We start from the raw sequence: 25,901 nt of genomic DNA, 5'->3' as shown, positions 1-25,901 counted from the left end.
AAGCTTTTTTCACATGTCTGGCTTAGCAACAAGCATAAACGTGTAAACCTTTTTCTGACATTCGGCAATACGTCCATAAGTGATGATGTTATCTGCATCGTAATACAACAAGAGCGAGCACTCAGAGTGTAACAGTATTTGTGTCGCAGTAATACACTTACAGTACGTCACCGTCTTGTGTCGCACGAGATTGCCACACCAAGATCTAGGGGAGGCGAGGAAACGACATGTGAATACTGGCTGGTTTTATCTTATCATCAAGGAGGTCTATAGTAGAGCTATTTCGATGTTTTTTAAACTAGAACGGATGGTGTTGGAAAAAAGATTAATTTAAAAAAAGATGTACAAACCAGCTAATAGGACTTATATTTTAATTTACTGTTCTCTTTCTCACTATGCTTGTATTTTAATGCCCTTAAATGCATGTAAATGTAACGAAAAACCTTTCTTTCGATATTCAAGGTCTATGAAAAAAAAACAGTAAAGATAAAAGTAATCGATCGAATTGAAATAAAATTTAAAGACCCCTATTTTCAAAATCTATAATTTCCGACCCAGTAACAAATACTAAAATACCCATCATAACTTTTTGATGCTATCTCTAAAAATCCTAACAGTACCTGAGGGCCAATTTTACAGTTTAAAAGTAAGTGTTAACCTATTTGTGAAATAAAGTAACAGCCAATGTTTGTAAACCACTTACAATATGCCATCTGATACATATTTAGAAGTAGTAAAACCGGGCTTTAACATGTTACGTATTATAATCACAATGACAAAACTATCATTAGGTCGGCCATACTAATTGTGAACAAAGTTTCACTACAATAAGAGACAACTAACCTTGACACCCAGTGCACGGCTACACGCTATAAATTATGTTCACACACGTCTTTCACCGCATACTAAACGATTGTCTCAACGTTATACAAAAATATCTTTCAACTGTAGTTTATTTATAGACCATTTTGGTTAGTTCTTTAAGCCTTTCTCCCAACTGTGTTGGAGTCGGCTTCCAGTCTCACCGGATGCAGCTGAATACCAGTATTTCACATGGAACAACTGCCTGACGGACCTCTATAATCCAGTTACCTACCTGGATAACACGATACCCTTTGGTAAGACTGGTTGTCAGACTTTCAAGCTTCTGACTACTGATAACCACTGTCAAAGATCTTTGAAAATTACAGCCAGGATTACCTACAATTTAATGTGCCTTCCGAAACACGGAAGAGATCGATATGTTTAATATGGGCATCCATCCACTGAACAACCTCGGCGAGCCTAGCTTAACTTGAGTGTTTGGTCTGTACGGCTGTTTATTATAAGCCACGGGCTCCTCTCATAAATTGTTCCATCACGTTAAATAGAAATATCTTTCAACTGTACTTTATTTATAGGCGACTTTTTATAATTAAAATTAATTATCTTTGCGTATGATCATTAATATCTCATAGATTACGATCTCCGTCAGATTCTTAAACCATCCGATAATTGTAATTGCTAGTAATATATCACTTTCGCTAAATGCGAAGAAATGTTTGAAACGTAAAATTATTTTTCTTCTACTTGCCACTACTTTTATCCACTATTGTGAATTTTTCCTTCAAAACAACACTTCTTATGAAAGGTATAGCCAGTCAGTCTCCTCTCCAGCAACCCAACAAAGACTGTTACCGTTTTTAATAATCCTTGAGCAATATTAACAATCAGTTATCTAAATCATTTGTTTTTTATGGTGAGTTCCTACCCATGACAAATATTTGTGTGACGAGTTCAAGTATCTCTTTTTCTCTCTACAAGTATGTTATAAAAAGTACATAAGTATGATTTATCAGTTATTTAGTTGTTTATTTTGTCCCAATATATTGACAGAGTCCGACTGGTAAAGGCATTATTACTCCCTCTTTGGGAGGAACCATTTGCTGGGATAGTAACTGGTAAAAAATCTTATATTATATTTGTAATCATAATTAACACAGTCAGCTTGCGACATCAAGCAGTGCAACTCTAACTAACGCATGATCGTACTCATTAGCATGTAATATTAGATATCAGGTATTTATAATTGCATCTACCATCAATCATACAAATAGCTATGTAGCACGCGAATATTAATTAATCATAGAGAAATTTATTATAGTTTAGTTTTTAGAATCTTCCTGATTACATGATTGAATTATGTCTGTCGCTACAATCAACTGTTGATATTGATAATTATGTTTGTATTTTTTTCTTAAATGATATGGTTAATAGTGCCGTTTATTGCATGATTATGAAAACATAAAATGGTCAAATCAAATCATTCTTTTAGTTAAGACAAACGTTGACACTTATGATAGTCCTTATCTATACTAATATTATAAAGCTGAAGAGTTTGTTTGTTTGTTTGATTGTTTGTTTGTTTGTTTGTTTGTTTGAACGCGCTAATCTCAGGAACTACTTGTCCGATTTGAAAAAATCTTTCAGTGTTATATAGCCCATTTATCGAGGAAGGTTATAGGCTATATATCATCACGCTACTACCAATAGGAGCAGAGTACCAGTTAAAAATGTTTATGTGACGCAAGCGAAGTTGCGCGGGTCAGCTAGTGTACAATAAAATTATTGAAACTACCACTAACTCTGGAAAGGGGGTAGAGCCTTATGAAAAGAGCTTACGAGAAACTCAAGGCTTATTGTCATTCGCCGAATAATTTGCAATGTGGTTAATACAATAATTAATCATGTGAGGAGCTACCAACAATCAGCGATGTGGACTAGATGTCAATAAATTTAAAAACAAATCAGTTCGTCAAATTCATACTATTGTGCATCGCACCGATTCGCACCGTTTTGCAAAACAGTCAAAAGATTACACGCATTAATAAGCATTACTACCTTATTACTTCATACAGATAAAATAAGTTCAATAACCTATATAACCTCATAAATAAATAGCGTATCTGTAAGTATACTCCTGCGCATACGCACGCAGTCAAAAACAATGGAACCAAAGTAAAAGAAAACCGCGTGTGTTTTACAAAACGTACGCTCTCTCACTTTCTAACAAGTGCTTTATATTTTGACGAGGTGTTCTTTAATCTCACTATTTATTGTGCATGCTATAAATTAACTGGTGTGAATTGGAATGACGGCTACTAACAAGGCAAGGTAGAAATGCCTGCTTAAGTTTCGTATTTGCTTTTGTATAAATATGTGAAATTTATTTATAACGGAAAATAGGAAGTAAGAATGGCTTTTTGACACTATAAATGCACTTTTGAATCCAAAGAAAATACTTTAACCTATTGCCTGTTTCAAAAATGTTTTACTAACTCTAACAGTAAAGGAAACATCGTGATGTAATCTTGCATGCCTTAAAATTTGTTTAATACTTTACATCAGGGCATGCAAAGCCCCCAACCCGCACTTTGTCAGCGTAGTGGACTCGAGGCCTAAACCCTCCCTTGTTCGGGAGGAGACCCTTGCCTGCACAGATAGGTTAAAAACTTGATAACTTGACGGGTTGTCACTAATCTTTGCAATCCAAATTGAGGTAGGTAGTTAAGTAATTATATTTTCTGGATCAGTCATAGAAAAAGATGATCCGGTGTAGTCTAACATGAACTTTAACCTTGCAAATGTTTTCGCAGCCACATCCAGTTTCATTATAAACCGCAAGCTATCTATAAACTAGTTACGGTAATAGAATAGGTTCGTATCTCGTGAGATAATTCAGTTGGTGCGTCCTACGGTACATGACGCGACGAATAAATCACTTGTAATACATACGTCTTTATGAAATTGAGACGTCGTATGGGTAAGAGGTCATAGAGTTCATAGAACGAATGATTTTTTAATTTGAATATGGTTCTACGCTTTTTTTTAAGAAGCTGTTTTGCTTATTGTCTGTGAAGGTTAAAGAAAGAGTGAGAGTAAAGACCACTTACTTTTGTACAATAGTAAAAAAGTAGTAGTAAAATAGTTTTTTTTTTATGATTGCATAACTTTTAAATACAAAACATTCATCGCCCGTGATCCTAGAATATTTAGCATTGCAAATAAGTATTGCTGAAAAAATAGACTTATCACAACCGGTAGAGCCAAATTTCTATTTTTCACTGATCAAAATTGAATAAGTATTTCAATAAGTATCTTATTAAGGAAGTGAGTAAATACGCAAGTTTAGTACATTCAGTTACATATAGGTAGTTTAAAAGTAGATTCATAACAAAAACGACGTATCTTCCTAATCTAATCTCCCTTTAATAAATCAATAAAGAGAATAAATTCTATCGCCAACACACACTATATTCTATCATCACAGGCAACAGACAAAAGCAAAGCTTATAAAGTTATGAATACGAATCAAAGGCTTGGCATCCATATTTAATTAATTTACCAGTTAATTGATCAAAGGAATACCTTGAACAATGGAACTGCACTCACACACACAAAGCTCACGGCAGACATATTTGATTGCAAAAAGCGCTTTATTAAAATCACATATGTATGTTTGTGATAAAGTAAAAACCAGTGAAGTGCATGTTGGACTCTTGCACTAAAGGTTCCGCACCTACCATCTATTAAAATCTATTCAAATAAAAATTAATCACTATTCACCAATCAACAATTTTGAATTACTAAACAAAATTGTATAATTCTTTTTAAATATGTTATTGTCAGGACAATTTTGTATGGGATCGATAGGATCAAAATTCTCATTCCCAATGTAATCAATAGGATAAAATTGTACTATACCCGGACGAAGTCGGGCAGTACGCTAGAAATATATTTGTTGCATGGGAGCCTCCTTAAATATTTATTTTATTCTGTTGTTTAGTACGTACTTATTTGTTTTAACAGCAACAGATAAACATCATCTGTGAAAATTTTAACTGTCTAACTATCACAGTTCATGAGATGCAGCCTGGTGGCTGACAGACAGCCCAGTCTCAGTATTAGGGTCCCGTTTTTACTCTTTGCGGAACCCTAAAAACTCAAAGGATTAATACGGATGTATACAACAAACAAAATGGTGGAAAGCAATAATATTAAAATGAATTTAATCCACTGCTGCTTGCATACCACGGGTGTACTCTCGTATTGAGACTAATTGAGAGTGGGATTAGCCGGCAACACATCGTGTGCCAAGAATTGAAGATATGCAAGGATTATTTCTAAAGGCAAATAAAGTACAGTAGCATTTTTTCTAATTGTAACTTAACTAGTCTGATTTTGACCGGAATGTTAGTTTTCTTAAAGTAAAAACTATCGGTAAATTATTTTGTTCATTCAAGTATGCAGTTTAAAAGTATCAACCGTTTTCTTATCATTTATACTGTTATACGTAGCACTCATATAAATTTTGTTCAGAGTTGTTTTAATTTGTGGTATCTTTAGTAATGAAATCAGTAGTCAGGATCTTGAAACTTTGACAACCAGTCTCATCGTGTTATAACCCAATCTGATAACTGGGTTATGAAGGACCGCTAGGCAGCTGCTCTTGTAAAATACCGGTATTTAGCTGCATCCAGTGAGGATGGAAGCCGAATCCAACAGAGTTGAAGAAAAAACTATGATAACTTAATCCTAAAAAACATGCATATAAATCAGTTTTCCCCTATATTAAAGCCACATCATAACCACGAGCTTCAACTCAAAATTAAGATGCAACATTATGCAAATCGGCGCCATATTGTTTAATAGAACATGAATGAAGACGTTACATCTAGTTGGTCGTGACTTGCGCTCGCCGGTGAGTGCCGTAACTGATGTGATATAACCGATTATAACTGCACATCCGTTTTGTATTACCTATTTAGTACTTTATTTGATAACTTGATTACTGTTTTTGTGATTCTTACCTTGCTAACTTATATAAAGTTTTTTTTCTGAATTTAAAGATTATTATTTAAAGCTTCTCTTGAATCTTTCTCGACTAAGCACACAACAACCCCGCGAGTCAATTTAGGTTAAGCTTGACGAGGTTGTTCAATGGATGGGTGACCATATTATACTTACCGATTTGTTCCGTGTTTCGGAAGGCACGTTAAGATGTGGGTTCTAGCTGTCGTTTTCAAAGATCTTTGACAGTCGTTAACAGAAGTCAGATGCTTGAAAGTGACAACCAGTCTTACTAAATGGTATCATGTTATAACCTAATAAATAAAAAATTTTCCCGTCATTTGACGTCAGTGATATAAAATTAGCCCAATTATGTCTGTAGGCTCCCAATATATTTATCTTTCATGGTATATGAAAGGATACAGAAATAATACGTCTAAGTATCTATATTATTCTGTAAATAGATCTCTATATTTGTGACGAATATTTCTAAATGGAAAACTGGCTACCATGGTTCAACAACTTAGTAGAGAATCTTCTAGTCTTAATATAAGACGTTCTCATGTCTTATCACAAACAGGCTTATGTAGTTTATGATAGCCTATGTGATACAGTTTCTGAAATAAATAAATCTTCAGAAATACGCATAATTATTCATTATAATCTAGATAAACCGTGCATAAAAAGACTCGTGTTTGGTCGGACCATAAATACAGAAACAAATGAACATCGTATATAAATATACCATTGTTTAATTAAATTCATTATTGTGTACGTTCTCTGTTCATTTAAATCTCATCTACCTATTTATCCAGTATGCTTTTAAAACATTACTTGACAGCGGAAAATAACGAGAGTGGTGGCCGATTAATCGAATATATCCATCGGAGCGCGAAGCCGAATCGATACCGTTGGTAAAATTGCATTACCGTCCGGTCACATGCCATCACATTAACCAAATAATTCATTTACATTACCTTCAACATTTCACCCTATTTAATTTTAATCACACGCTTTCTCAATTTTATAGAAAATGACTTATTTGGTAACAAAATTACGAAACTTACAGACTTTCAATTAGCGTAAGGAGAAACTTTTCGATCATGATCTCATCTTGTTTGTATTTGATACACTAATTAGCTATGGTGATTAATAAGTATTTGTTTATTTCACCAAGTAATGAACTAAATTAGAATTTTGACGACGACTTTCGGTTTCGTGAGTCAACGTTTGACTGACAAGGTGTGGCCAGAGACTAGCAAAAACAAACTATTTTTCTTTTAAAAATGACTGTCATTAGCTAACAACGAAATCAACTCTCGCAGAATTCTTAAACAAATAAAAAAAGTTTGAGAGAAAAGTCTCTAAAATTATGTCGGCACGTAAAAAGTCCCAGCTGTTGTCAATTAAGATAACAGTCGTTAAGCCACGTCAAAGGCCTACGGGCGGTTTGAACAACTTTGACACTAGGTTGACCTAGGCGGGTTTACAAATAAGGTATCCTAACCTTTAATTTTCAATCGCGTTTAAGACCCCTTGCATTATAATATTAAGAAGAATACATTATGTAATACAAATACTAATTTAAAATACAAATCTATGTCTAACCTTCAAACACAGTAACACACAAACTGTTTATAAGTCAACTCACTCAAGTTCGCGAGCCGCGAGTAGGTAGCACACATTTTTGACTCATTGACCGTAATCTGCGGACGAGAGTGAAAGCCGTCGCGTCACAGTTGCGCAACACTATTGTTGATACAGCACGAGAACTGCGCACGCGCACGCTTGACAAAAAGGCGGTAGAACATTTCCTTTTAACAGAAGATAGGTTTTATGTCTTCTAGACTAGCTTTTGCTATTGATTTCGTCCGCGCAAAAAGATTTTCAAGGGTAAATGGTATGCTATGTCTTAATCCAGGTTATAAACTAGCTGTGTACCACATCATAAACTTTCTGTAGTTTTGACGTAGTTGAGTAACAGACATCCATGTAAGTATGTAAACTTTCGCATGTATAATATTGATAAAAGATTTAATCAGATATTTATTTAGAAAGGCTATAGGTAAAAAGGAATAAGGAACGCATTAAATAAATTTTATCAAAACTGCGACACGAAAAAAAATCATAAATGTTTCTTAGCTTCTATCGATCACATTGTCAAACATTCGCTACAACTTGATATTACACAAAAATGCTCTCTCACTTATTATACCATCTCGCTTTGAGATCATAATTCATATTAATTGCAATATCTTGATTGAAATTAGCATTTCTTGCCGTTTATCTAGATGAAAATGATATTAGTATGTTGAATAGGTCTATTGTATGTTTGTACTCATAGTGGAAGTTTGTGAGAGTTGAGAGTGCGTAGGCGCATCTCCTTTTGAAAAAAAAGCTTTCGTTATCTTATAAGGCGTTTCCCTTGTATGTACCTACCTATATAATGTCTTTGGAAATTTATTTTACGGTTTTAGTAGAGTTAGTGTGTTTGTTTTAGTTAAAGAAACTATTAAAAAGTGTCATTTCATAGCAAATAATTCAGTGTTTCTGATTCTCAGGTTCAATCTAAGTTGAACTATGGTACAATCATATTAAACGACATTTCCCCTTCAAAATTACAACTCATACATCACCCCTGGTTAAGTACCGGTTAGCTTAACAAGTGGAATATTACTGTTTGTTTTATACATTCGCTGTCATTTTATCTGTACTTATATTATTATCTGTACTTATATTATAAAGCTGAAGAGTTTGTTTGTTTGTTTGAACGCGCTAATCTCAGAAACTACTGGTCTGATTTGAAAAATTCTTTCAGTGTTAGACAGCCCATTTATCGAGGAAGGCTATAGGCTATATATTATAACGTTTCGACCAATAGGAGCAAAGTACCAGTAAAAAATGTTACAAAAACGGGGAAAATTATGACTCTCTTGTGACGCAAGCGAAATTGCGCGGGTCAGCTAGTCTATTAGATAGATTATCCGACTTTTAACTACAAACTGTAAAACTAGCGTTTCCGCATTTCCGCATATAACCTTTGATATTAATAAATGGAGGTTATATTTAAAATAATATATTATACACTCAGCATAAACGTGACACATAAAAATAGCCATTATATTACGTGACAGTATAAAGTGTTACATTGTACTATAACCTATTTACATAACAGGATTATTGAATATAAACACGCGAGAAATGTTCTAGCTTATAACAATCTGATGTTAAAGTTGTATTAAAACCTTATTCGGAAATAAAATACTAGTACATATCAGTTTATATACTCTAGGAAAGTAGTAGGACTATTTTCCTGAAATTCCTGAAGTACCGTAGCTTTTCTTAAAATCTGACATTTAAAAATCATTTCTTTGATTTCAGGTTGCTTTTTGCTAGATTTTCTCTCTACAATTTTCGAACTCTGATGATCATTTTATAATAGGGTTATCATAGGCTTTGTTACTTAAATCACATGATTTAATTTCATTTTAAGCGTGATCAATTGATTTTCTATAACCGGGATGATTTTAAAAATGTCTTCCTTGAAAATTCCTGTAACTACCAGGCTTAGTTACAAGCACTATATTACACCTTACACATTACTGTTCCTACGGTTTAAATTCTTATACACTTTAATAACCTGTGAAAATTAGCAGTACTTAACAAAATATAAGAAAGTTGGTCACGAGGATATAAGAAAGTTTCAATTAGCTTTTTTAAACTTGTAAGTCTCAAACGGATTTCCGTTAACACTACCTACTGATAAGGTATCTTGTCTTATCACTTTACTGAGAAGGCGTACTTTTCTCACACTCACCCTAGATTCCCTGGTCCTTATTCTAGCGGTAACGAGGCCAGACAAACAACTAACTCGTTAATTCGATTGACATATTAGGGACAGTAAAAAAATTGCAAACACGTTGAACCTTAGTCGAACAAAAAATAACTGATTAACCTGTTCTTAATTAGATGATTAAGTTGGTTACTCGATTTTAAACAGTTTTTTTTTTCTGTTTATAATGTGGCCTTAAAATTATATCATAAAGATCTTAGTACTTAGATTGTCCCGTTAAGTCAAATCGTTTGAAGCATCTTTAGGCAACATTCATTAAAATACAAAAATAATTTTAATAATCCGTCCACAGTTGACGAAAATTTACATAACACACATGAAAAATACGGTCTAATTGGTAACCTTCTCCTTTTTAAAGGCGGTTTAGGTATATTTAGTCAACTGATAAAACAAATATTAAGTTAGGTACATGAAATAACTGTAATTATTTAATGTATTACTAATACAACAAATAGTTCATAAATCCAAACTACGCAATCGTTTCGAGTGCATAGTTCGAAAAACATTTCAGCATTCGTGGAATGTAGGCTTCCAATGAAAAAATAGTTATGAAACGGTAACTATCCGCTACTGGAAAATCCCAGCTTGTGTAATAAAACTAGTGAACTATTCGTATTCGCAAACAATGGACGGAAAATGGTATAACTGGATGTGTTTCAATACTTTCAATTAAAGATAGATACATAAGACTATAGCTTTTTTCTATATCGATAACACTTTAGTATAATGAGTCAATTGACATTATAGTAATTTTACAGGTGATTTGAAGGCAAATTGTTTATCCGCCTGTATACTTTTGTGTATTCGAAATAAATAAATAAAAAAGTACTTTGCGTACTTTGGTTAATCCTAAATACAATCAATCAGTACGAGAACTGCGATGACTGAGGGGTTAAAATTCAAACCTCATAACCTCTTAATGCCAAAAAAAGAAAGAAAAGCGCTGTAAAATTGCAGTGGTATATTTAAAAAAAAACTTTATTTTAAACAGTCTAGCTAGACTTAAACACGTCTTATAAGATTAAAGAAATTTTTTATTCATTCACCTCAATTTATCAACCCTAACACTCCTTACATTTTAAGTGTCTTCAGAGCATAAACAAAACAAAGCATATCACGTGTATACCTGCATTTGAATCTAAATTATATTCCCAATGCACAACCTGTATCTCTATGTAAATGGTATTCCCGGAATAGTGCTCTGTGTTCGCGAACAATATCAAATGCAATGATTCTCACTAACACACAAGCACATACACACACACACAGAAGCACACACACACATACACACACAAGCACACACACACACACACACACACAAGCGCGCACACAAGCATACACACAAGCGCACATACAAGCTAACACACAAGCGCACACACAAGCTTGAACACAAATACACACACAAGCGCACACACAAGCCTGTTGTATCAGATTCCTTCATCATTAAATGTACCACCGGCTACACAGCGGTATTAAATTGTACGTTGAAAATGGAAGTCCAATTGGTTTTGTGCTAGGATAATTTTAGGACAGATTTCAATGTAATTTTACGTAACAATACATTTCAACTGTTCCTGAAACCACGTTTATTAACAGTGTTGTTGTCTGTGAAAATAAGGTTTTATTAAAAACACCAGCGTGAGATAAACCTATGGTATACTTTGTCATTTATTTCTTCGGGCACAGAATTTTTCGGAATTATTGAAAGCGCCAGATGTCTAATTGATAATAGGGGTTAGTTAACATATTTCTTTGAATACAGTACACTAATTTGACTCTGAGACCAAATTTATGTCAAAAATCTCCATATATGATAAGTCATGGAAGTTTACTATACCACTTAATCCGTTTTCAGGCGGATCCAAAACCGCACTTTTGCAATCGGCTCATAAAATTGCACAAACCACAGTATCCTGTTTACCTCATCACAGATGACTAAAAGAACTTATTTCACAAAAATATACGCACATCATTATGCACGTAACAAGTCTCTTCGCTTGAAATATAACAATAACATTTGCAATAAAAGATTGCTATTCACAAGTCGTTTTCATTCACAAGGATCATTGAGAAATAACATTTCCTTTTATTGTTCACACATTATATGTGATGGCTAATGGATTCTCTATTGCCCGGGTATTTTGCGGTAAAATACACTTAGATTTTTATACAATGCACTCCATCTTTCGAAGAGAAAAGGAAATGAAAGTAGTGTAAATAGAAGTGCTTTGCCAAGCCAATTGCATTTACTAATCGATATACGTTTAGCGCAGAAATCTTTTAGTTCGTCTAGTTTTCTATGTCATTACCACTCTTTTTGAAAAGCATTTAAATATGTACTTTAGTTGTGCCTAAATAGGACAATAAGAATGATTACCAAAAGATTAGCCGCAGACCACTCAAAAGAATGTATCACTATAAGGCCACTTCCCACGAAAATCAAAAGATTTTCTCTTTTATAAGAACTAGGTTCTTTCTTAACGTAAACCCAAGGCCATAGAATTAGCTGAATAGCTCACGTCTGTTTTATTCGACAGCTGAAAGCAACGAGATATAACCGTGCATTACAGACGGCGGGATGTTTTATAGCGTAACGTAAATATAACATGAACTTTATTTGGCGTGCCGTTAACTTAACCACATTCGGCTGCGAGCTCTTTATGAGTTTCCCGTTTATGTAGGAACGTTTTACTTACGTATATCTATATTGTTATTAAATTTTAAGTAAGGTACCTGCGGGTATTAAGGCCTGTCGGGTAATAAGGCCTAAATCACAAAAAACGTACGAAATACAGTAGTTGACGATCAAGATTACTGTCACACAAGCTCAGAGCGTATACAAGTCGCTGCAAAGTGGCGGACGCACTCTAGCACTTCTCCTCCCGCAAATATCGTCGAAATCATTCAGAAGTGCGGTTCAGCAGCACGAATTATAAAAATTGACTCTAGTAAAACGTAAGTTGTTTAGAAAATATCATATTTACAAACCTGTATTGACTGTCCGCTTATTAATTAATGTATGCTTGTCTGTAAATTACCGTTTTAAGAGACTTGTAGTTATAAAAATTATATTATTATTCTTTTCTGTAAATAGGTGGTTGGCGGATATTAAGGCCTATAAAATTTTACAATAGGCCTTATTATACTCCTATTTTTTTAACTGCTATATAAGTAGGAGCGTGTTTTTAAAATGTTTGTTAGTGGGTAGTATATACGTAGTTTATATTTTCAATTTATTTATTATTGTTTTCAATGCTTACAGTCACGATGCCTCCCAAACGAGCATTGTGGTCAGAAGGCGATCTGACAAAAAAAAATCACAAAAAAAAATTATCGGTACGGTCATGCCTGCAAAGAAGATAGAATGGATGATGCAATGAGGCAATGTTCGCGATGCTTCAAGTGGTACCACGAAGAATGTGTCGGTTTGACTGCAGAATATACTGATGATTTTCAATGTCCTGATGGATGCGAATAAGGACAATTTATTTAATTTATTAAGACTACTATGCTTTCTATTGCCTTATGTTAATGATTATTGATGTCAAGAATACTAATTTACTAATTTAAGTTGATTTTTGAATAGTTTATAGTATAGGCCTTTTTACCCTACCCTATTATAATAAGGCCTAAAGACAGCGTTTTTTTAAAAGTGATATAATGTTTTAGTTTTAAGCTTTAGAAGCTATTTTTTGTTTAAACTCGGTAGTAATATAAGTACATGATTGATTATTATAAAAACTGGTTGATTATATTGGATATTCTTCATTTTATTACAAATCTCCCTTAGCTAGGCCTTAATACCCGCGGGTACCTTATTTGTGTCTCGTAGGCGTTACGAAACGTACGTTTTGTTTTAGCTAGAACTACGACTAGCAACCTACGGGTTTTATTATAAATCGTACTTATACCAGCATTCTTAGTTTTAAAAATAGATTTTTCTGTTCTTTCTTTGCAAAGCTACACGATAGTGCAATAATTTGGTTGAGAATCGTATATGACAGATCCGCGAACATCAGTGTCCCGCAGGCTTATACAGCTTAATTATGGTGGCCTGTTTGATGCAACTACTTTATAAATATTGAAAAAGTATTTAAAAAAATATATTATCTTGATAAATGGTGCATGCCAAGGCTTTCTACTAAGGCGTCGAACTATTAGGTACCTATTTATAAAAGGATTAAATTAAATTAAAAAAAAAAATACTTGATTTTGTTGCATGGGTAAAAAGAAAAGTCTCGTTCCATTTATAAGTGCAAAACATTAAAAGCTAGACGTGTTATTCTCATATGTAACATAAATAACTTCACGTGGGTGTAATTCTAGAATTTTCCACCGTATTGGAAACTGATATGGGAAAATAACATGACAATAACAACGTGGGCGCCTACCTGAAATAACTATTAGTGGAAAATATTAATAATATAATATGAACGTCATAACATAGACGGTTACTATGCTGTGTCTCTGAGATGTATTTTTAACGCATTTAATTTTTTAACGCGTTATACAAGTGGTCACCTAAAAATCATTTTCATGCCTACATAGATACATAACGCCTGTTATATACGAAGGTATAGGCATAGGTGTATGAAATACACTAGCGTTTTGCTATAAACAATGTTAGTCCCATGTAATAGGGGACAAGCCTATTGCCATTTCTGGGCACGTTACCAAACTCCAAACACCGAAAAAGTCCAAAAGCATTCTGTCCGCCCTGAGAATAGAACCCGGATATCGTTTACGATTAAATACGTGTAAAGATTCATTGTTTGGTCTAACCTTCTAAAAAAAAAGTACCTAACAGCTGACTTACAATATTCATCGTCAGCTCATATTAAGCCTAACCAAAAAATAGATTTTCGCGAAATTCGGAGCAGCACCATTTGTATTTACGTTATTTTCTCCACCGCTTTTGACCTCAGTTCCTTGCAATTCGCCCCGCCTTTTTGTCCACTTCTGTAGTCTAACATCTCCATGTAACATAAGTCCGAAATTCTGTGTACAGTGGACATTAAAAGTACACAAACAGACAAGTTTCCTTACATCTTATAGTATAAGAGTATAGAGTGTCTCCCAGTTCTTGACCTACATTCACATTTACGTCGAATGAAGCACTTCTCTTCTCGTTTTACACCTCATTACGCATTGTTTTGGTTAAGTAGACACTTTTCCTTAGATACACGGGAAATCCACTGAAGCTTTGTTGCCGAATATAGAGGGAACAATAACTGAACCTTGACTGTCCATAGCAGAGTATGCTAATTTGGATAATAATGTTACAGGCGCATCCTGATTCCAGCAGAGTAGGTATAATTGACGTTCTCTGTAGATAATTCCTACAATCTATTCCTCTTACTCATAAAAATATATGAAGTTATGAAAGGTTTATAAAGTGTTTTGTTTCTTTCACTCCTTAGGGAAATGAAAAAGAGAAAACATATTATACCTACTTAGTAGCTTTTTAACTAAAATAGTATTTATCTTGAGCGCAATAATTAGAAATTATAGAACAGCTTGAAATCTGATAATGGAGTGACCAGGCGCTTAAATTTCGGTAATACAAATTGTTAGGATCAAGCAATAACTTAATCGAATAGTATTAATTTAATCATTATAACATGTATGTATCTGCTTGGTATTATCCGAAAACGAGGGTATTATATTCAAATAACTTAGGCCAAGAGGTAATCATTGGCTTATGACAACCAGGTATTAATTCTAGGTAGTAGGTATTACGTGCGTGATGTCAAATGTCACGTCATTGCACCACTCTGCTTACAACAGTTACATAAGACAGTTCTGCCTCCTTCTTCGGCCAGTATCCTGTTGTTTACGAGTACTTAGTCCATATGAGTAATGTGTATTTCCCGAGGTTGCAGCATCGAGGCCGACTTGTGAAACTGTTATGTTACTGCCCAAATACATGAACTTGGATTTACCCAAAGTAATTAAAGAAGACGTAACTGGGCGGTATAATTCAACTAAAACTAAACTCCGTGCAAAATTTCGGTGGATTCTTATCACGATTTCGTTTACTTCCAAGCTTCGTAAAATAAAATCTTAATCCTCTTAACCTGCTATAATCAGCAAAAAAAAATATTTAGACACTTGATAGTTATCTAACATCGAAATTGTATGAAAACTTCGGATTATTGAAACATAATTTAGGCCTAGTGAATTAAGGAGACGAATTGGAATGCAGTAACATCCATTTGTAGAAGCGTATAGTGAAAATATAAGAAACTAATTGCCACCTTCAATTATGGTGAAGAGAATAATTCTGCGAAAACCCTGTAATAACTGAATCCTTTAAACAGTTCTAGATGGAAATTAACACCCCATCCATATCGTTTTCAAAGAAGCCTAACATTAATGTAATGTTACGTTAAACATAACTTAACATGATTTCTAATTTTGTACACGGATTAATGTTATTTTTATTAATATTATATTAGACTTCAGTTAACCCAATAATGCGAAGAACTGGCTGCTGCCCACAACTTTGTCCGCGTGAAAAAAAATCCCGGGGTAAAAAGTATCCTGGATACAAGCTATCAGTGTACCGCATGTCATTAAAATCCGTCCAGTCATATTTTTGAAAAAGCGTAAGAAACATACATACATACATCCTCACAAACTTTCGCATTTATAATATTAGTAAGAATCCAAAAACTATCTTCAATCTACCTAAACTACTTAGTAAATCCCGCTTCGCTCCGTATCAGTATCGACCTGCATCTTAAAATTCAAGCCACGAAAGCAAGAATCTAAAGTGGGTCTCGGTAGAAACTGACCAAATTATCAATTTAGATAGTTGTACAGACGTAATGGCTGATAACTACGTATGTTATTTCTTTGGTACCTGTCTATTAGGTAGATAACACGGGCCTTGTCAGCCACTAACTAGGACACGGGTAAAATCAGCTTTTAATAGACACTAGTTTCAAGAACTGGCTGCTGACATTGTAACTGTTTTAAGGAAATGGAGCTTAAATACTGTTGAATACTGTTTCATTGGATATGTAAAGTAAAGACAAAATGCATAGGAATGAGACCAGGGAGTTTGTAAGGATCGTACCGAGTGGCGTTCTTTAGTGGCCTACACCTATGGGAAAAAGGCCACGTACGTATGTATGTCACGTCAAAACAGCAGCTCTTATTCCTAATTCATCATATGTAGGAACTTGAGCTTGTGACTTCACGATGAATGATTTTACATATTATTTAATTTGTTAATCTTTTAAAAAATCTTTGGTTTATTGTAAGAATGCAAACATCCATCACCAATCTTCATCAATTACCATGTTAATATTATGTTATAACTACAACTACCTCTGTGACGCGATTAATTGTGTAACCGACTGCTAACTACGACCACGGGTCACGTCCGGGTCGGTCACGGGTTTTATTCCCAGATTGGATAAAATTTTATTGGTATTTTTCTGTAAGATTATTCTCAAACGTGCCCGGTATATATCAATAGGCTATTACATGGGACTTAGGTAATGGTGAAAAGCGGGTGTATTTCGTACACTTCTGCCAGCACCTTCGGATATAACAGGCTCAATATTATTTATGTTTGTCATATTATGGTGAACGAAAGCACAATGTGAAAATCGTCCTAAATTATCATCAATTCATCCTTAGATAAATATTGTATACGTTATTTGAATAATGTAAGAGCTTATGTTTGTCTACGATAATACGAATGTTGACTCATGGCTGTAGCACCTATACCTGTGCCTAAAAAGTAAACAAGCTTGTTTACTGCCCACTTCAAAATGGCTGAGAATGGATGATAATGAAGCTTTGTTGTTAGTTTCGAATTAACATTAAATTCAAGATGGTAAACAGAGATTAAACAATAAAGATTTCCTTTTCTTTCCTTAATAGATTTGAGCTTAAAAATAAAACGAAATGTAGAAAAAGTCATTATAGAATTGAGATGTGGACCGATTGATTCCCATGGACCTATAAGTTATCAAATGAGTTATCCTTTGTCCATATTGATACAGTAATAGATATTTAAATGAATACCAAATTCTTTATTGCTAGTTTGCTACTGTTATTTTGTTCTGTTTAAATATTTACAACCAATTAATTATTTGCCGAAAGCTTGTGAACGAATGTTTTGAAATCGTTACCCGAATAGTTAAGAAAATAATATTTCTTTTAAATTTCTCCAAGTCGGTTGCCTTGAAAGGACATGTCCCTGCATACCAGGTCATTTCATCACACAAAACAAAAGACATCCTCATCGAACATCGCATGTTACACAACCGGCCTGTTTACATAAACTTTCTAGCGAGTGACTCACTGGTGGCCATAACACCAGATAATATGTGTTGAATTGTGTTGACACCTAGTGCCGTAAACACTGTATTGTATCGTTTTATGATAATTTTAAACGGATTGTTATTTATTGTGGTAATCCGTATGCGGTATACTGAATTATCAGGATACAGTTGATTTTGTAGATGCCTTAAATGCCTTTATAACACACGTTAAACAAGCGTTAATTCTATCTATATCTGCCCGTTTCGCGCAGTGGTTAACGTGGTCACCTCGCCGCAATAACTGTAGCGCTGCGTGTGGTTCGAATCCCACCCGGGACAAATGTTTGTGTGATGAACACGAGTATTTTTTCTGAGCCTGGTTGTCAATTTATCTGTATAAATATGTATTTGGAGTATAAAGTATGTTTATCAGTTATCAAGTTACCTACCAATCTATATACTAATATAATAAAGCTAAAGAGTTTGTTTGTTTGTTTGTTTGTTTGTTTGAACGCGCTAATCTCAGGAACTACTGGTCCGATTTGAAAAATTCTTTCAGTGTTAGATAGCCCATTTATCGAGGAAGCCTATAGGCTATATAACATCACGCTACGGTCATTAGGAGCGGAGTAGCAACGAAAAATGTTACAAAAACGGGGAAAATTTTGACCCATTCTCTTAGGTGACGCAAGCGAAGTTGCGCGGGTCAGCTAGTAGTAGATATATTAGACATTGCAGTAATATGACTAAATACAAAATAATAATACAAAGAATATTCCCGTTAACCAGAATGCATCAATGAGCAACAATTAGTGTTGCTCATTATACACCACAACACTATACAATAATATAGGTACCTACCTGTATAAAAAATTATATAGCGTCAAAGGAAGGCTAATAAAGAACGTTTCAAAGAAATCCTCTCCGTTTCTATATTTTCTATTAGTCTTAATAACTAGTTGACCTATTTATTTCTATTTCTGCAGCTTCTAAACTAGGTTTTAATCACGTAACAGTGAACCGGACGAGAGCGAATGTAATATCCCTCGACTGCTATAAATGTAGTTCACTGCAAGTAGGTCGTATTCCTGAACGGTATCTTTTTAATGAGCTTGCTAGCACCACTTTTAACATCTTATTTTAATAAAAAAAACTAATTAGTTTGCTTTCGCGCCTTTTTTTATGGTTACGTTTTTTTCTATTTTCGGGTGCGTTTTTCTCACGCCCTTTATAAACTGTAAACCGTTTTGTGACTATTTTTGCAATTTATGCAAAATTCTTGTTAAATTTGGTGTGCCATTAACAAACTTAATAAGAAGCATATTATTTAAGCAAAATATTACAATAGTATGTTACATGGCACTTCAAAAAAGACAGTTAATAAATAATTACATAGCAGTTATAAATCTATTTCAAACATCGCGTGCCTTCCGTCAAAAAACAATAACAATAAGTGCACACCGCACGTACGATCTCCCGCCAAGCGATTTCATTTCGATTCCTACACGAAACTTTAATTCTTTTACACGAAAATAAGAACAAAACCTAATTCTGAGAACGCACTTGGTTTCTTTTCTCTTCGACATAATCACCTAACACTTAGTGAAATTAAAAGTTTCACTGCATTACGAATACGTTCCAATCTTTACGGAAACTTGTTACATTATTTTTGACAAATATGGTGTTACCGATTTGTTTTCTTCTGTCCACTCGCGATTTCTTTTATTTCTGGTCGAAAATCAGAGTTAATTTAAATTATTTCGTTAATTTAGAAGTTAAAATCGAGTCGAATCGACGTTTAGACTAGTTAGGTGTGTTTATGTTTTCAACTTTTCAATATTATGAAACTCAAAGTCTTCACTTCGAAAATGGTATAACTAAGCTTTGAAATGAATCGTAACACAAAGGGAAGAGAACCCTAAAGAGCAATCCAGCATTAAATAACCAGCCTTTTCATAAATTAAGAATAAATTTAAAAAAACATGATTTTAATTTGTGTTAAACCATAAACAAAATTACACCGCAATGTCATATTATATTCGACACGTTTTTTAAAACATAAAACAAAACTGAAATTAAAAGCAACAAACATTACTTTGTCGTTGGAACAGTCATAAATTAAAAAGATTGCAACAGGCCTCTTAAAATTCATGTCAAACGCGGTCATTACCACAACAGAATGTTTATTGTGCTTTTTTAATACGCTTTTTGCACAGAATCTTACAATGAGCACGTTTTGTTTATTGCTGTGACATAGAGTAAAATATATGCAAATCTTATTTTTATTTTGACCCAGGTATTCATGCTTATGCCTATTCACTGTTGCGTATTCGAATGTAATCACAGAATACTGGTTTTATGACGTCGGTATTTACTATTTAAATGTCGGCTAGTGCCTACTTAAACGTTAATCTTAAATAATAGGTATGTATACCCATTAACTATTTACCTATTTCAATTTCTAATGAATGTTCTTTCTTTGCTTCAGGTACCCTACTTGTAACGACAGCAAGATGTCAGTACCTAGACCACCACCCGGGTAGGTATGCATCATTTCTTCGCACCGTCAACTCATAAATCGCCACGAGCAAGTACTTCATATATGTTCTCTCCTTACAGTGACCTTCGTGCGGCGGTCAGGTGAATGGCAGAACCCTTACTCGCAAAGAAACCCACCATGGCATCAGTTCTCCTCGCCCAGGAAAAGATCCCCTGAAGCTATCCCATCTCCTTATTACACGAACAACCAATACGACCAAACGATACAACAACCAGTCCACAGTTATCAAGATCCTCAAATTCCTCAATATTATGAAAGCAGAGCGTCTTTTGACCGTCCAGGAGCAGTCCCAAACGATCCAAGATTACTCTCCGATTCAGCTTTCACAAGAATATCCGAAACTCTAGGTGCCATAAATACTGTAGGACATTACTTAGTGGATATGGTGAGTGATTCACGACAGAAGAATGAGACAGACCCAAAGCTTCAGCAGTTACCACAAGCTTTGTACACGATTAGTAAAAACGTTTTAGGTCGAAACGTTACCGATAAAATTGCGCCTATAGTGAAGAAAGCGTTACCAAAAGTGTTACCAGACGCTCCTATAACTAAGATAGCTACAGCTGAGGCGGAAGACGATGCGAAAACTTGCACAACTCCTGAAGGAGAAGATGGTATTTGTGAGGACTTAAGCAACTGTCCGCAGTTGCTACTCAACCTTGTAAATCTTCGCGAATCGCTTTGTTTTAAGGACTTATTTGTACCTGGGGTTTGTTGTCCGAAAGACGCGATACTGCCTGCTTCAGAAAAGCCTGTGGTCGCGACGACTAGTAAGCCTACATACTTGGTGCCTGTGACGACGCAAAAGCCGAAGCCAGCGACTACAAAGAAGCCGTCTGCCGTGCTAGTGTTGACTACGAAGAAGCCGAAACCGGCGACAAGCACGAAGAGGCCGGCGACCACCAAGACTACGAAGAGACCTACCACCACGACAGTGACAACACAGAGGACGTTACCAACTACGTCTTACTACACTGTCGCTCCACCTGTTATTAGTAATTTCTCCAATATTGTTGATATTGAAGGTAAGGAAATTTCTGTACGTTAACTGTAAGAGTATAGGTACCGTTGAACCAACAAAAATCAAATTATCAAGAAACTGGTCATGCTTAGTTCTAATTCTGAATCATACATGGCCCTACGTGTGGGCCCTAGGAACAGAGTAAACTTGGTAGTGTTTGGCTGTTGTTTCAGTATCGTCATAAGAGATCATCGTCGCAGTGTGCAGAAATAGAAAAAAAACTGTGTGGACATTATTTACTGTTTTCAGAAAAATACTGTGATTGTCTTTACATAAAGTTTATTTTTTTACATCTGTTTATAGACTGTGGTCAAAGAGAAGACGAAGGCGGTCGTATCGTGGGCGGCACGGAGTCCAAGCCGGGCGCGTGGCCGTGGATGGCAGCCATATACCTGCACGGCAGCAAGAGGAGGGAGTTCTGGTGCGGCGGGACACTGGTCGGCAAGAAACATGTGCTCACTGCCGCTCATTGTACCAGAGACTCTAAGCAGAGGCCGTGAGTATCTATACAAATAACGTACCTCAAGAAGTGTTACCTAGTTTTATGGAACTTCTGTGGAAGTAAGTACTAATCATAGGTTTTTCAAAAACTCATACATAGCCACCAACGTTACCAAAACCAAAAAGTGTTTCTTTTACTTTAATCAACACGCATACAAGTTATCATCACCATCATCGTCTTTTACAGCATGTCCTCACCCGCAATAAGAACACTCCTCTCGCATTATAGTAATTTCTGTTCTGAGCCACTAATTCGTCATAATAATTCGTGATCTATTCGTTTCAGGTTCCCGCCCCGTCAGTTCAGCGTGCGACTGGGTGACGTGGACCTCGCCCGCGATGACGAGCCGTCTCGACCGGTGACGCTGCGTGTCACGGCTGTGCGAGCACACGAGCAGTTCTCAAGAGTCGGCTTCTACAATGACATAGCCATACTTGTGTTGTCAGGTACGTTGTTCTTATTGATTTAACTAGATCACCGTAAGTAATGTGTAGGTAGTATTCAAAATAAAATATAGATACTTATTTCATTCCTTTGACATCTGGTTAAGTACGTTCTTGCCAGGACTTTTTATATAGTCTCATCATTAGGGATACCAAGATAGGATAGATAGATTCAGATAGGCAGTCGCTCCATGTAAAACACTGGTATTCAGCCGCATCCAGTGAGACTGGAAGCCGACTCCAACATTAAGTTTAGAAGAAAGGCTGATATATACATAATTTTGGTATTTGGGATACCAAAAAGATGTTAAAAGCAAACCACAGAACTGACCTAAATGCATACAATTGACTGAAATATTTTCCTCTTTGCAGAAAACGTCCAAAAATCTAAATACGTGATTCCAATCTGCCTGCCGCAAGGTGAGCTGAATCGTCAGCAGTTCGACGGCTCCGTGGCTACTGTGGTAGGGTGGGGCACCACCAGGTACGGCGGGGGAGAGAGCTCCAAGCAGCTGGAGGCCAAGCTGCCGGTGTGGAGGAACGAGGAGTGTGACAGAGCGTACTTCCAGCCTATTACAGATACTTTCCTGTGTGCTGGGTATGCGAGAGGAGGGGTTGATGCGTGTCAGGTAAGAGATTGCTCATTGCTTCTAGGTTTGCTTGTTTTTCCAAACTTTTCTCGAACCAATATGCTGCTTCCAGTACTTAAAATGCAGGACTTTTATAGACAAAAATAAATGTTGTCAATACAGATCACTAAAGTCATATGAAGTCTTTTTTCTGTATTCTATAAGTCTTAAACCTTTATCCACAAACATTATTATAATCTGATTAGTTAATAGATCAGGATATCCACTTTTTGAAAAAATCTTTCTAAGCATTTAATTTATTTTGCTTAACTTAGTTACATACCTACTTAATTATTGTTTTTTTCCAGGGTGATTCCGGCGGTCCTCTAATGCTCTTAGTAGGTGGTCGCTGGACGCAGATCGGAGTGGTGTCCTTCGGCAACAAGTGCGGCGAGCCCGGCTACCCTGGCGTCTACACCAGGGTCACGCACTACTCCAACTGGCTACAACAGAATATTGTCTAACAAGCGCCCTTAATTAGTATTATAAGAAATTGGTAACAAGGAAAGTGTAAAAATTCATGTTGTATAATATTTTCTGAAGTTTTAAAAGAATAGGTACCTGCTTTATTGGTAAGGAGCTCTACAGAATAAAAAATACAGTGGGTTTTTAGTTTTGTGCCAGTCCAGAACTAGGCCAAAAATGGTCGAAAATGACGAATAACGGTATATAAATTGGGGATTCTTTATGAAAAGTAGTAAAAGAGGTAAGATTTAGTAGATAGGTATTTAATTTCGTTTGAGCTACTATTCGTAGATCTCTATTCAGTGGACAGATTATAATTATCGTGTCAGTAAAAGGATCGTCTACTTGATTATACCAGAAAAAAGCACTAAAAACATAAAATACCATTATTTTTAAACCTAACCACAGGTGCTACCATCTATCAACCAGTTACCAAACAATTTAATGTTTTTGTAGGTCTAAGTAACTTAATAATTTAAATATAATGTCGCTTTATAATTTATTTTATCTCACTGTCGAACTCGCACACGACCTATTTATTTGTAAAACTTCCTTTGTATTATGAATTACAAAGAAATTGTAAAAATAAAATTGTATTGTGATAATGTTTACTGACTGTTAGATGTAAGAATAAAATATTTTGGACGAGAAAATATTGGAGTTTGATTTCACACATCATCTAAACTATATTTCCTAAAATAATCCGATTTAAAATAAGCTACTATCAATAAAACACAAAAAATGTTATATTCTCGCGCGTACCTCCATTCGTTCGGAAACCACAAAAACTCAAACAATATGTGACGTTGCTATATTTCCAAACTGAGCATAAAGTGTCAAAACGTCATCCGTGACAATGTCAACTGAAAAAAACGATTTCTTGGTTTTTTAACATAAAAGTAGCATCTATCTCGTTCTTTCAAAGCAAAGTCGAAAGAAACAAAACATCTATGACGTTAAAACATTCCAATCCAAATTGACGTTTCGCCGCGATTGAAATTACTCATATTTTATTTGAATAAAATAAATAAACATGTTTTAGTTGCAAAAAGATACATGTAATAACTAATAAGTGTAACTATTAAACGAGAATAAGTGTTTTGATGAGGTGATTGGGTAGGGAATCGGAAAGAAAATATTGGTCAAAATGAAGTATTCTACTTCGCCAACTCCAATGAGTAACTATCCCAGGAGTACGTCTCCGTTGCCAGCGCCAGCTAACTACAGCAACTATCAGCCGACGACGGCCAGCGCGGCCGTCAAACGCTACAAATACATCAGGAGGCTGTTCAAATTCAATCAAATGGACTTTGAATTCGCTGCATGGCAAATGGTGTATCTGTTTGTGGCTCCACAGAAAGTGTTTAGGAATTTTAATTATAGGAAACGTAAGTACACGAAATTAAGTACTTAACAACCTTAAAATAATATCTCCTAGACTATTTTATAGTTTACTGTAAGAGCATTTTGTATGTGAATAATTCAGGCTCACATCTCATCATTATTTAGTTACTAGACAAACAAATGTGTCTGCATAGACACATTGTTCTACTTTTTGTAACCTTTACACTTAAAACAAGTAGGTATTTACAAAGACTCATTGTCATCACAGTGACTGCTGATCCAGGAAAACAATTGATTTTCATTGTGGATCAAACTTATCACATTAAGTATATAGTGTGTAGATGCAATGTATAGACATAATGAATGGGGTTGTAAATAAATGAAATATCATCAGTAATCAGAGGTTGTAAATAAATAAATCTTTTTTGTTGAGTTAAATTTTATACTTGAACCTTGCCTTGGCCGACATCAATCTATGCCTCTCCTTGAACACTATTTTCACTTATTTGATAAAAGTTTAAATATTAAATAAAATTTTCTAAAAGAAGACATTATAAAAAAATTTTCATATAAATTGTATAATTTCAGATACAAAATCACAGTTTGCCAGGGATGATCCAGCGTTTTTAGTTCTACTCAGTGTATGGCTTTTCTGTAAGTATAACTAAATATTATTTTATTTAATGTAACAGGGGAATGGCCTATTGCTACATCACACCTGCCATTAAAAATTGGAATAAAAATCTAAGATCATTTTGTTGGACCTGGGTTTTGATACCAGCTCCCTTTGATGGGTAGTTCCATAGTCAACCGTTCAGACCAGTTGGACATACAAAATCATGGCACATGTGAAGTAATAAACTTTACTTTTGATCATCTATGTGCCACTTACTACAAGCTACTTGATAACAATTGATAAGAATGGTCTTATCTAGATGTAAAATATTGACTACTACTACAACATAAATATAGAACA

General features: G+C 35.0%; 2 protein-coding genes across 3 annotated transcripts in view; both read left to right on the top strand.

Moving 5' to 3' along the window:
• LOC142982263 (proclotting enzyme-like) overlaps positions 1-24,234 on the top strand; it is a 30,396-nt gene extending 6,162 nt beyond the window's left edge. Inside the window, exons 2-7 of the mRNA XM_076128686.1 lie at positions 20,450-20,500; positions 20,581-21,546; positions 21,846-22,038; positions 22,330-22,490; positions 22,860-23,116; positions 23,425-24,234. Of these exons, the coding sequence (XP_075984801.1) occupies positions 20,450-20,500; positions 20,581-21,546; positions 21,846-22,038; positions 22,330-22,490; positions 22,860-23,116; positions 23,425-23,580 (1,784 nt within the window). The 3' untranslated portion in view covers positions 23,581-24,234. The remainder of the gene's footprint in view (positions 1-20,449; positions 20,501-20,580; positions 21,547-21,845; positions 22,039-22,329; positions 22,491-22,859; positions 23,117-23,424) is intronic.
• Positions 24,235-24,543: 309 nt separating this feature from the next.
• Positions 24,544-25,901, top strand: part of Unc50 (Unc50 RNA binding protein) — an 8,523-nt gene continuing 7,165 nt past the window's right edge. For both annotated transcript variants that reach the window (XM_076128206.1, XM_076128207.1), the window contains exons 1-2: positions 24,544-24,969; positions 25,514-25,579. In XM_076128206.1, the coding sequence (XP_075984321.1) occupies positions 24,729-24,969; positions 25,514-25,579 (307 nt within the window). In that variant the 5' untranslated portion in view covers positions 24,544-24,728. The remainder of the gene's footprint in view (positions 24,970-25,513; positions 25,580-25,901) is intronic.

This window comes from Anticarsia gemmatalis, chromosome 21, assembly GCF_050436995.1.
Source record: "Anticarsia gemmatalis isolate Benzon Research Colony breed Stoneville strain chromosome 21, ilAntGemm2 primary, whole genome shotgun sequence".
NCBI lineage: Eukaryota > Metazoa > Arthropoda > Insecta > Lepidoptera > Erebidae > Anticarsia > Anticarsia gemmatalis.
This window is presented reverse-complemented; position numbering and strand designations above follow the sequence as displayed.